This window comes from Phalacrocorax aristotelis, chromosome 11 (assembly GCF_949628215.1).
Source record: "Phalacrocorax aristotelis chromosome 11, bGulAri2.1, whole genome shotgun sequence".
NCBI lineage: Eukaryota > Metazoa > Chordata > Aves > Suliformes > Phalacrocoracidae > Phalacrocorax > Phalacrocorax aristotelis.
This window is the reverse complement of record NC_134286.1, coordinates 4,280,675-4,292,507: the sequence shown is the minus strand read 5'-3', so window position 1 is coordinate 4,292,507 and position 11,833 is coordinate 4,280,675. Positions and strand designations below refer to the sequence as shown.

The following is an 11,833-nucleotide window of genomic DNA, read 5'->3' as shown; positions in this document are numbered from 1 at the left end:
AACTGAAAGTGTCTTGTATTAAACTTCTGCTGGAGTAACATGCAAATACACTTTCACATATAGATTTTCTAAGTATAGTATATTAATCTATACTTAAAATGCCACATCTAAAAGATCATTCCTGAACAGTCTTTCCCGAATGAGTTGTCCAAGCAAAAAGTGGAGGATATATTTTCTTTGTAGTCATACATGACTGGGTTGTGAAAACCTTGATAATGTGAAGTTAGTGCCATCCTCTTCTGTACACTCCGTATACATGATTATTCATGTTCAAGAGCACAGAGTTTTTAATTCTTGTTGTGTATGTAGAACTGCAATGGAAAAAGAAGTCCTCAGGGATGTGGGCATAAGGAAGAAAAGGTGTGTAACCTTTAACGACTCTTTGTGTGAATGATGTAGCAGAGCTTTATTGAAAAGTGGGAATGGTTGAATGTAGCATTTTTGTTGTCAGGTTCCTTTGGCAAGAGAGGAGGTCAGCAGAGATCTTTAAAGATAAAAAGGATATAGTTTTACTGTGAAAAAAAGAGACCTTCCTCTTTCTGAGGGGTAGTGGCGGTGAAAGGATTTATTTTCTGATAAAATTCCCCCCTTTCCTTGTAAGAGGAGATAGGGAATAAAAGGTGAGGGTCAAATATCAACTGTAGGTAGTCTTAGAGTACAACCTCTTAGAAACACTGTGTCAGTGGTGACTGTTACAGAAGTTCAGCTTAATCTCTCCAGGAATTAAATCTAATCAATAAAGTGAAATTTCCCCATGGGAACAACCCACGCTGAACTGTACAAATAATTTCATTGCCGCTTATTCAGTGCACAAATTTTATTATTATGTCTGGGATCAGAGAAAATGACCTAATTTCAGTGCAGGATTTTGCTTTTGAGGAGTCACATACTGAAGCCCAGGTATTTAGCATATATTTAGCATCATGCACCCCATCTCTAAACGAGCCTAGGGTCAGGTGGGAAGCAAAACAATTACATCATGTAATAACCATGCACAGAAATACACATGTAGGAAGAGCCAGAATTAGCCTCACATGGCATTTCATTGATGCCCTTTGAGGAAACTACCCTGCCCATTCCTTCCAGGCATGCGCAACCAATTCTCTCCTTTTGTGTTGAAGGATTTATTTTCACTCTTCAACCAACTCAGCATGTACTGTAATAAGCTGTTTTTGTAATTTCATGCAGAAAAACAAAAGGGAAGGTGGCAGCATGAGCTAGTTGGCTAGGTAGCTCAAATAAGCTTTGAATTTCTATGAAACTTGTTGGCTTAGGGAAGATACTGTCCAAAGCAGCCTTGCCTATTAACTAATCTGGGTGTTGAAATAATTGAACCTAAGTCATTCCCTTAATGCTTTTTTTTTTCTACTATGGCATCAGGGAAATAATGTTTTTTTTCTGTGACCGTTGTAAATAGCTATAGTACTGTTTCCCTACCTTGTAGGTGTGTTATGAACGCTCCTGTAACACAGTTACATTACTGAGAGTAACATTGCTACAGTAATGGAGGGGATTTTGGGGGGATAGTTGGTTCTTATGCTCTTTGCCTAATATCTCCTACTGGTAGATAGAGACATGATAGCGGTTAAGCTGAACCTTCACTCTTTCCCAAAACTGATTTAACGGTGTAAGTGGTATCCCTGCTTCCCATACATTACATTATAAAAAATATTCTTGCTGGTCCAGTTCATGCAGAGATTATCACCCAGTCCGAAGAGGCAAATGGTGATTTGAGGGCCGGGGCTTAAAAATAAAGAAAACAAAATGATTTGGGCATAAAAAAAAAAAAAGAAATAGCACAAATAGTAATCATTCTGCCAATGAGAGTTATGATAAAAAGGTCAGAGCAGTACAAGGTCAGAGATAAGGGAGGATGCCTCCCTCCCACACTTTGCAAGCGAGCCAGCTGTGCATGCAGCTGTCAAGGTACCTCATATCAAAGATGCCACATAACTATTGCACCTACTCATGTTTGGAGAAGCAAAGGAAATGTGGAGGGATGACACCTCATCAGAGAATCTCTCTAGCATTTCCTCTCACCTAATAATGTCTAAACATCTCCAAATTCTCTCCAGTTTGCTTTTCTTCTCTCTTCCTGTTAGGTATCCAGTTTCCTTTTGTGAATTGCTAGTTTCCTTTCACGTGATTTTTCACTGCTGTACAAATAAGATGGGGGAAAATATAGGAAAAAAATCTAAAACAAACTTAAACTGAAAACACTGAGAAACTGCTTTCTCTAGAAAATTCAGTTGTGCCATTTTATTGCTTAAGTTCAAGTATCTGCTCAAATTTTATTTTGATGTTTTCTAGCACTCAAGATTTTAATCTAATAATAATTCTTGTCATCACTTCATCCTAAAATAGATTATTTTGAAATTAATTCAGGATGTGAGTCTGTAATATTGCTCTTGTTCTTTACAAGTTGAAATTAACTTCACATCAATAGGTCCAAACAGGGTCACCAGCCTGTGCACAACCAGATTCCAGCTGTACAGTTGCCCATGAATGCGCTTGACCTAAAGCAACAGATATTTCATCACTTCTGTGGCACCTTAACAGCAGACCTCTCAATGCCTCCTCTTCAGACAGAAGCTGATGTTCAAGTTTTCACTCAAAGAGAGGGAGATGCAAAATTAGTTCTCCACATGTGGCTTTTAAAGCCATTCTTTCCCAAGCTGACTGCTTTAGTGGATAAGATCGCGTTCAGATTGCTCTCTGACTTCATACCCTTCCCATCTTTTCCCATTTCACCTTAACCCATAATTAACTTGTGTTGTTTCTATGAGATGCAGGCTTAAACTTAAAATTTAGAAAGTGTACTAGTTACCACGGACTTGCCATAGAAATTCGTAGACCATCTCATCACATACCACACACATGCAAATATTCACATACCCTGTCTCAGTAGTTGTAGTTCATGATAGGAAGAGCTACTGAATTTATCAGACTGATAGATATATCTGCATGCTGCAGGCTAAAACAATGCTACATTTTTTTCTTTCTTATGCTCTTTTTTAAAATACGCAAACCTCATGACACGATTTCTTTAGAGAACAGTAAAGAAATACAGAAAGCACAATTTTCTTCTGATATTCTTTTTGAGACTTTATTAAACTACAGAAATGGCAGTATATTTATTTAAAAATGTTTAAGGGGATTATTCACATTTAGGTGTGTTTCCTAAGTGTCAGGTGCCTGGTTTACTGATGAAACAGTTGGTAAAATTTGCAAGCTGAAAGAGGGGAGGAAGGCAGGGGAGGTCTGTGTCATCCCTGCAGTCATAACCTTTGCAAGGCATGCAGCTCTCAAGGGCTGCTCCTGTGCGCTTGTGTTAAGGTACTCACCCACAGTCTCTGTTCTTCAAACCTGACCTCTTCTACGCCCAAGTCTTCATTTTCTTTCCTTACTGTGGACTTGATTAAGTTTTGAGAGATGGTTTCATATTTTGTAAACCACTCTGCTAACTAAGGACCCGTGCCTGCTTTCTCTCGCTTGAGGCTTTGTGCCTTCTGTTACCCCAAGCAAACTTCAAGTTCCAGGCAAAGGATCTATGAGAAAGCACCTTTGGTACCACCAGTTTATCAGGGTCTATTCTGATGTGCCTCTTGCACATATCCTGCCAATAGTTGCACATTGTATAATTCACATTTTAGAGTTTTAAATATGGGCATTCAGTATCAGTGCTTTCCAAATGAGAGCAGAATAAATGAGGTTATACCGGTTACTTGAAACTGAGATGTGCTGTTACAAGAGATCATGATAAAAGCATGATTTAGAGCCTGAATGATGAGCAACTGATGTGACCCCCTCCCTCTGATCCACACAAGTCTTTATTTATATAAAAGAGTGCACCTGGCTGTTGAATGACCAAAGCAGAGATGGCACTGAATAGGGCAAAAATTAATAAAAAAATACTAATAAAATAATAATAAAAATACTATTGGCTGCAAAAAGATGTTCTAAGTAGGTGGTCAGACATTTTCCCTTTAGGACAGGGGAGAGAGACAGATAAAAATAATATCTACCTCACATTCACAAATGCGTTACTGTGCAGATTCACTGTCAGGTTTGGTGGTGAGCCCCTTGCATTTGCTTCAGAATATTGATTTGGTCGGAAATAAAGATACCTTCCATCTCTGATGTGAATTCTCTAACCTGCGTCCCACTAGCTGGGTTTGCTCCCCATTTGCTTGGCTCTTTGTGTCGTTTTGTGTTGGTAGTGGGTTTTGTGGGGTTGTTTTGTTGTTTGTTTGGGTTTTTTCTCCACAAAAAGAGATGCAAAATGAAAATAGTCATGAAATAAAGTTTGTTTCCTGGCCCACCAAGTGAGCAAGAGATTTGTGTGTTGATCTAGAAATTCACAGCTAAATGAAGATAGTTCTAAGCAGATACACTGACAAGTTTCTGTTGTAGGGCAACCTCATGTAATGACCCCAAAAGAAATAATCTTAAAATGTACTGCACTTTCAGGCCTCTGCAGGCAATCGGCCCAGGTTGCCAAGGGCTGGGGTGCGTGAGCCTCTTTCATGGAAAAGGCAGCCTGGTACGACAGTGGGGGTAACTATTTTTTTACTCAAAGACAGAAAAAAGATGAACTTCATCTAAAAAGAAGCGCTAGAAGGAAGGTAGATTTTAGTTTATGTGGGCCAGATGCAGCAAGGGCACTAAGACAGGATCTTTTGTTCTTTTAGAGTACAAAAATAAGATTGATACTTCTGTGCTTTCTATTCTTGAAAAGATGTAAAATAAAGCCCACAAAGTTGTTAAAATATAGTCTAAATTTTCTTAGCAGAGAAAGTAAAATTTATTTGAATGTAGCATGCTATATATAAACATAATTGATTGTTAAAAATGTTTTTCCTTTTATAAATATGCTTATGAGACTTCACCTTTAGAAGCATTTAACAGGATTAATGCTATATATTTTTTTAAATAGTATATTGCTGAATTCTGAAAACACAGTATTCTATCAGGAAAGTTAGTCTATATGTTCAGAGAATTTTCATCTCTCCTGAATTCTCTGATACTGACAAAACAACATAACAAACACTAAGGTAGATACTGTCCAAATGTTGTGCTTTACAGCATAGAATATCTTACATACATTCTTTTTTCTAAAATACACTTTCAGCATTTGAAATTGTTAGAAAAAAAAGAAATTAATGGGAAATAAATCAAAACCTTCTTTAGAAATTGGCACACAAAAAGAAATTATCATGCATGTGGAATATTATGTGCTGTTTTCAGGTGATTCTTTTCCTGTTTATTCTTGAATCTTAGCATTGCCTTAATTTCAAATAAAACATACACATGCTTATACAAATTGTATACAACGCTACACAGTGGATGTGGTTTTTTTTCTTACCATATTTCTACTGTACACGAGAGAAAGCTGGTAATCTTCAGCTGAGGTCAAAGATTGTCATATCAATATGATATAAAAATTTAATTGTGTAAGTTATATTCAAGGAATGTAATTACATTATTGTTTTAAAATTTAATGCACGGTGATTATCCCAAGAATAGTCAGATTAGTTTAACACATAACAACAGATGGTTAGTGGGCAAAGACAAATCCGTGGATACCCTGACACACTGATCAGCGTTAAAATGTCACATATCTACGCACTGTGAAAATGATAGCAAATTATATTAGCATTGTGTTTTGACAAAAGAGATTTCTTTCTTTTGGCACATACTTGATAACATAAAGTTACCTTAACCCCAATATTTCTTAGCTCGCACTATTCCATTTAATATACCGCTAAAAATGGTGTTCTGTCACAGTACTAGCAATGCTGGAGGTTGAATAGCGACCAAATTCTATTCTTCTCTGATTCAATTTTAAAGTTAATTTAGTAATTTAATTTCTGAATGTAGAAATGAAGTTAATTCTGCAGAGAATATTCTGTTGCCAGTGGTATTTATAGGCAAATATTTCCTTCTGTACTTTTTTTTTGTTGAAAGTGTTTCTCTTATTAATTTTCATTTACCTAAAATATAGTTCTCTTTGTAAACATTACATTACTGCCAACATAGAAAAGAAAAAGGTTTATGGAATCTTATACACCAATTTATCACATTACTATTGCATTTTATAAATAACAGATACACTTCTGTAACAAACCTGAACAATTTAAACATATTATTGAAGCTTTATGTATTAGGCATAATAAAATAATTCACTTATGCAAAATTCTCTGATTTTTGTAATGCAGGAAGACACTTTTGTGCTCTAATAGAATCATGGCTCAGAGATAAGTATTCTCTAAAATGGAGGGCTGCTAAGATCTGTCTAGTTTGTACTGCTTTCTGGAAAAGTTTCTTCATGAAACTCCACTCAAAGTTTAGTTTCACAATACTTATGGTCATCAGGGCAACTTCACAACGACAACACATGCTCCAGCCCTTCCAATATTGACAGGAACTTCCTAAAAAAGGGGGAAAGAAAAAAAAAAAAAGGAAAAGGAGGAAATATTTTTAGTAGACTCCTACGGATAGGACTAGAAGAAATTACTTGCAGGTTAAAAGGAAAGCAATTTGTTCATTCAAAGTAATGTGCTGCTAAAAAATTCCATTTAACTAGGGGTCTGAAAACACAGGTTTGGCTTTTTGGCAGAAGGCTTTAGGAGCTGCTGAGAGCCACAGGAGTGTAGGCTGGTGCTGTTGCTCTTAACTTTTACAAAATATTTTCATATCCGATGTTCAAAAAACTTGGACTGTGTAGCTACAGAAGGATCTTGACATTATTAATATTTCCTCTTGGTCTCAACAGTCATGATCATAAATATGAAAACTTGAAAGTGCCTCCAGTAGAGGGCATTGCTGACAAACTCATGCCAGCTCAAACAACGGCAAATTTAAGCACTTCAAGCATTTCAAGCATAAAATAATTTGTGCAACGTGGTCTACTTGCCCACGCGCTGCCTCCAGCCTCTAGTCTGAAAAATTTTATACAGTTATTTCACGGGAGAGGCAACCAATATTTTATACAAGCCCAACTACAGTATTACAGCATCCTAATATATTATTTCTCACAAAACCAGTGATGATTTTGCAACATAATCACTTTTGCCCATTTTTTGGACAGAATTCTTCCCATCTGCAGGAAGAATTCCTATTATTTACTAGGTAATTCTTCCTATTACCTCTGTCCACTCATTATTTTGAGCATCGTAGGACTCCACAGTATCCAGGTACGTGTGGCCATCATAGCCCCCAACGGCATATAATCTGTCCCCCAGAGGACAAATCCCAACAGCATCCCGAGGTACGCTCAAGGGTGCCACTGTTGTCCAAGCATCTGTTTTAGGATCATACCTAGGATGTTTTATGATCAAAGTTAGAAAAATATATTGCAGAAGTGCATTTCAAATTTAAATTACTGATATTTGCTTATTTTTCTCCTGTATTGTAGTTCGGCTTACAACATGAACTAGTATAGAGAATTATGAGTACCGTGATTAAATACCTAATTTAGCCACTAGAGGGGTCTTCAAGCACATGAAAAATGCCCATATTTTTGCTTTTTGATTACAGTCTCTCCATTTCTATCAAATTAAATGATCTATGCATTTTGGATATAAATGAGGCCTGAGGAATGCTAGCATGGCCACCAGTTGACTCAGCAAAGTTAATTTCAATACAATATTTTTCCTTTCTCCATAGAGATTTTTGTTTTCTGTTTCTTGTCAGAACTAATGTTTTCAGAAAATTTCACTATAAAAGTTAAATATCTCATATAGTTGATACAAGTTTGTAACATAAAATGCGTCGCAGTATTTTACACCAGTGTTGACTTTATTTCCGATATGTATTCAGTCAACTTCTAATATAAATGCAAGTGAATTCTGGGGCAGTTCCAGCTTTACACCATCTGAGAACAAAACTTAGCCATTGTTATTCATAGCAGGGAGCTGAATACTTGCTCAGTTTTCCTTTCTTGTCCCCAAATGACGCTAGAGTGTCAATGGATACCCTCAGCCCATTGAACAGCCAGAGGAGTTGTCCCTGCTCATTATGTTCCCTTCTCACCCAGGGCTCAAGTGTTCTCTTGTCCTCCTACATTGTGCTGCATGCCACCACAGGAGCAAAGCAACATTTGACACACAATACTTCTCTTTCTGAAAAGAAATGTCCAGAATTTGCATTTTCTTAAGAACTGTGCTCATCAGTGGTGAATGCAAAACTAGGATTAAATAAGGATGAGATAAACTGTATTTTCATTTTGGAAAGTAATTACTTTGAGAAATGGATATAAAGCCAAGATTTCACTGCCTACAGCTGTGTGCTACCAAAATCATTAGGCCAATATATTAATGCACTATCTAGTTTTAAAGCGTGAATTCAAGCTAAAGGAGTTTGCTTTGGTCATGTTTACTTTTTTTTTTTTCCCCCCCTTGCTAAGTCAGCCCCTTCCCATATGTTTTAGCCTTATTTCCTATTGGCAGCACAGCTTCTTACAGAAACTCAGCTCTATCAGTCTCCTCCACGAGAAAATACTCTGCAGTGACTACTGCCTGTTTGAGTGTGTGACATCTGTTACATTTTTAAGATTTTGGTCAATATCAGCAAAATTACTGGAGGAAGAGACAATTGAAACGTATTTAGTTCGTACAATATATGACACAAGTAGCCCAAACCTGGGTTTTGTCACTTGAGAAATAGAAAGGTCACATGCTGAATTTGTCTCACTGACTAAGTTGGCTTTACCTGGCTCCTGGGCAGCCCAAATAGAAAGCGGTGCCGGGGGAATTTGCTTCTGAGGGTTAATTGTTTTGTTATCAAAAGAGCATTGGAAACCAGTTTTTCTGCTCAAAATATTATTTTAAAAAATATAACATGTCTTACAAACTTAACATTCCACTTGTAAAGAGGTTTCACTTGTTGCTATAAATTATTTTATATTTCCTTCCTGGAATGTGAAAGGAAAAAAAAACAAACCTTACCTTTCTACACAGTCAGAAAGTCGAGAACAGTGGTTGGAAGCAGGTGCATCGTGACCTCCCACAGCATATAAAAACCCGTTGTACGTTGCAACACCAACACCGCCTCGTCTCTTGGACATGGAAGCACATATACTCCACTTGTTTGTGTGCGGATCGAAACATTCCATTGATTTTAAGCAGGAGCTCCCATCTCGTCCACCAACAGCGTACAGTCTGGGATAATTACCCACAAGAAGGCAAAACATTTTAGCCTTTAGTCTCTCATTTTAATAGGAATTTTATTTGGTCGACCACTTTAAAATTATCATTATGCCCATTATTTGCTACCTGACAGCTGTGCTCTGGAACCTTCCTTGCCCAAAGGGGTTTGCATGCTCTGTGAAGGAAGTTATAGTCTTCATTTGCAGTGTAACTTTTCAAGCAGTCATATATGAAAATTAAGCTTAGAAATGCATGTTAGTTTATTTAAATGTGAGCTATAGGTGGAATTTAATTGAAAGATGCCACATATGTTTCAAACATATGGGTAGTGTGACAGACTTATGGAGTATTTCACACCTTACTGTTGTATTAAGCATTTTTCCTATACTGTTAATATGTAAAAGAACTTTAATAGCATCATTACATATCAAAAATGTATGTCAAAACTATATCAAATATGTTTTCCTGAATATTTGTATTTAAGAAAATCGCTGGACAGATGTTACCGTACAGGTATGTCGTCTTGTCAGTTCAGCCTAAAGGCACTTAGACTTAAACCAGCTGACGCTGGGAAAACACGTAAGAGTAAGTGGCGAAAATTGACATTAAGAAGCGTGGGGGTGTTGTGGCTTTTTGTCAATGAATTTTACAAAGCCTGAATTTCATTTGTATTTCAAGCTAACTTGGATGCTGCGAGACTATGATAGTATGCGTACTGGATGTAAAGGCAGACGTGTTCAGATGTTGAGTGTGCCAGTTTGTCAGGTCTCTTTCAAATCCTGGCTGTCACTTACTGCCATGAAATGGAATTACTTAGTGCAACTAATTAGAGACCTGGGGAACACGTGGACTTGTCCAGAATAAGTCGCCTAAAACAGATCAGTTGGATGTTGCTTGAGAAGTGCCTGTTTCTCTCCAGTGACTGGAAAATGTGTAGACCACTCTCATGTACAGTTTAACTAGCAAGTTCTTGACCACTGTTAGAATACAAAATTTCTAGCTCTCTTCTAATGTTTGTGAATGGAAGAGAGACGTGGGTTCTGCTGTGCAGTTTGTTGCTTGACCCATAAAAATCTTGAGGATTTTATTTGTTTTCTTTTCACATCATGCCATTAGATACAGTCTACCTGTTTACACAGCTTTCACGGGAGAGGAAATCGCTGTATATACAAACAGATTGGTTGGGATTTTTTGTTTTCCATAACGTGTCTAGAAACATGGTACTGTTTCCTATTCTCTAAGGAAAAGAACAAATATGCCATTATTGACTGATGTTTTCAATAGACCATGGATTGGTCAAAAAGTGTTGCTGCACAGTAACGTAAAGTGTTTTCTGGTGGGTTGAATAGAAAAAAGAAATACAATGTCACTTAGGGAAACAGGAAAAGGAGAAGCATTCTGCTTGGTCTGACCGCGGCAGTAGCACTGAATGATGGACATTTGATCTTGGCTTTCCCTGGTGTGCCAGAAATTACATCACTAGACTAACAGATGTGATTTAAGCCAGGCTGGAGACAGCTTGTATGGGGAGTGATTGAGAACATGGTCAGGATCAGGCTGGATTTCCTCTTTGACAAAGTGGTTTCCTGCATGTTGTTGTGGAAGGTACCAACAGGCGTTTCTGGTGAAGTTTATGCTGAGAACATTTCCTCTGAGACAGGCAGGGACTCAAACAGGCAGTTCTGCCTCTCTTGGATTTTGAGTTAATGATTAAAATCATGTCATATTTGAATACAGAACTCTGCCTTGCATATGAAGTTTTGCATTTGCAAATATCTGTTTGCTGGCATGTTTGTTTCTCCTCTTTCTCTTTCTCTGGAGTTTAAGAAGTGAACAGGGAAGCCAGTGATAGTTTCAGAATAATTGCAGCTGTCTGCCTGCAACTGTAATACTCCCAGCCCCTACAAACTGTCACTGCAAATTGCTGTCCATAGGTTTAAACAGGATTCCTAGAGAGATGGTCGGTGCCCCAAGCTTGTCAGTGTTTGAGGCATTTGGAGAATGCCCTTAAGAACATGCCTTAACTTGGTCAGGCGGTTGGACTAGATGATCGCTGTAGGTCCCTTCCAACTGAAATATTCTATTCTATTCTAAATAAGAAGGCAGGTTGGCTTAAGCCATGCTCTCCAACATAAACTGGGGTCTTTTACAAGGCTTTTGTAATTCCAGCACCAGACTAGGTGGCTGAAAAAGGAAAACAGAATTCTGTTAGGCGTTAATTTATTAATTGTTCTTCCTTGTGCTGAAATACGACTACTTTAAATAGGAATGTAAAACAAGCTGTAACACACTGTTTGATACAGGTTACACACTAGATCCGCACATGTGTCTATTCCCATGTAAAAATGCTTGAGTAGCTTTAGTGTCTTAGGAGGATGTTTAAATAAGTTTTTAAAATCTTGTTGGGAAAACCGATGTAGGGTGAACACATGGTCTCGGTATATTTAAGCAATAGATGAAGGGCAGAATAAATCTGGGTAGGATAAGACTCACAGAAGGCTGTTTATTCCATACCTAATTATTAAACTAGCCTTTCTTTCACTGAACACACCATATACCTTTAACCTTTTAAAAGTTATTCCTGACTGTGAACTTGTATGTTAAAGTTGTACGTGCATGGAGGAGATGTAAAATGAGAGGAATGACTTTGTCTCTGCACAAGTTCTTCCAAAGGGTCCTTCCTT

General features: G+C 37.5%; 1 protein-coding gene across 3 annotated transcripts in view; it reads right to left on the bottom strand.

The window, feature by feature from the left end:
- Positions 1-3,079: 3,079 nt before the first annotated feature.
- The window catches only part of KLHL4 (kelch like family member 4), a 94,812-nt gene continuing 86,058 nt past the window's right edge, over positions 3,080-11,833 (bottom strand). For 2 of the 3 annotated variants that reach the window (XM_075106659.1, XM_075106657.1), the window contains exons 9-11: positions 8,949-9,161; positions 7,149-7,320; positions 3,080-6,431 (exon numbers count right to left, since the gene is read on the bottom strand). In XM_075106659.1, the coding sequence (XP_074962760.1) occupies positions 6,372-6,431; positions 7,149-7,320; positions 8,949-9,161 (445 nt within the window). In that variant the 3' untranslated portion in view covers positions 3,080-6,371. The remainder of the gene's footprint in view (positions 6,432-7,148; positions 7,321-8,948; positions 9,162-11,833) is intronic. The other variant, XM_075106658.1, reaches the window with a different exon arrangement.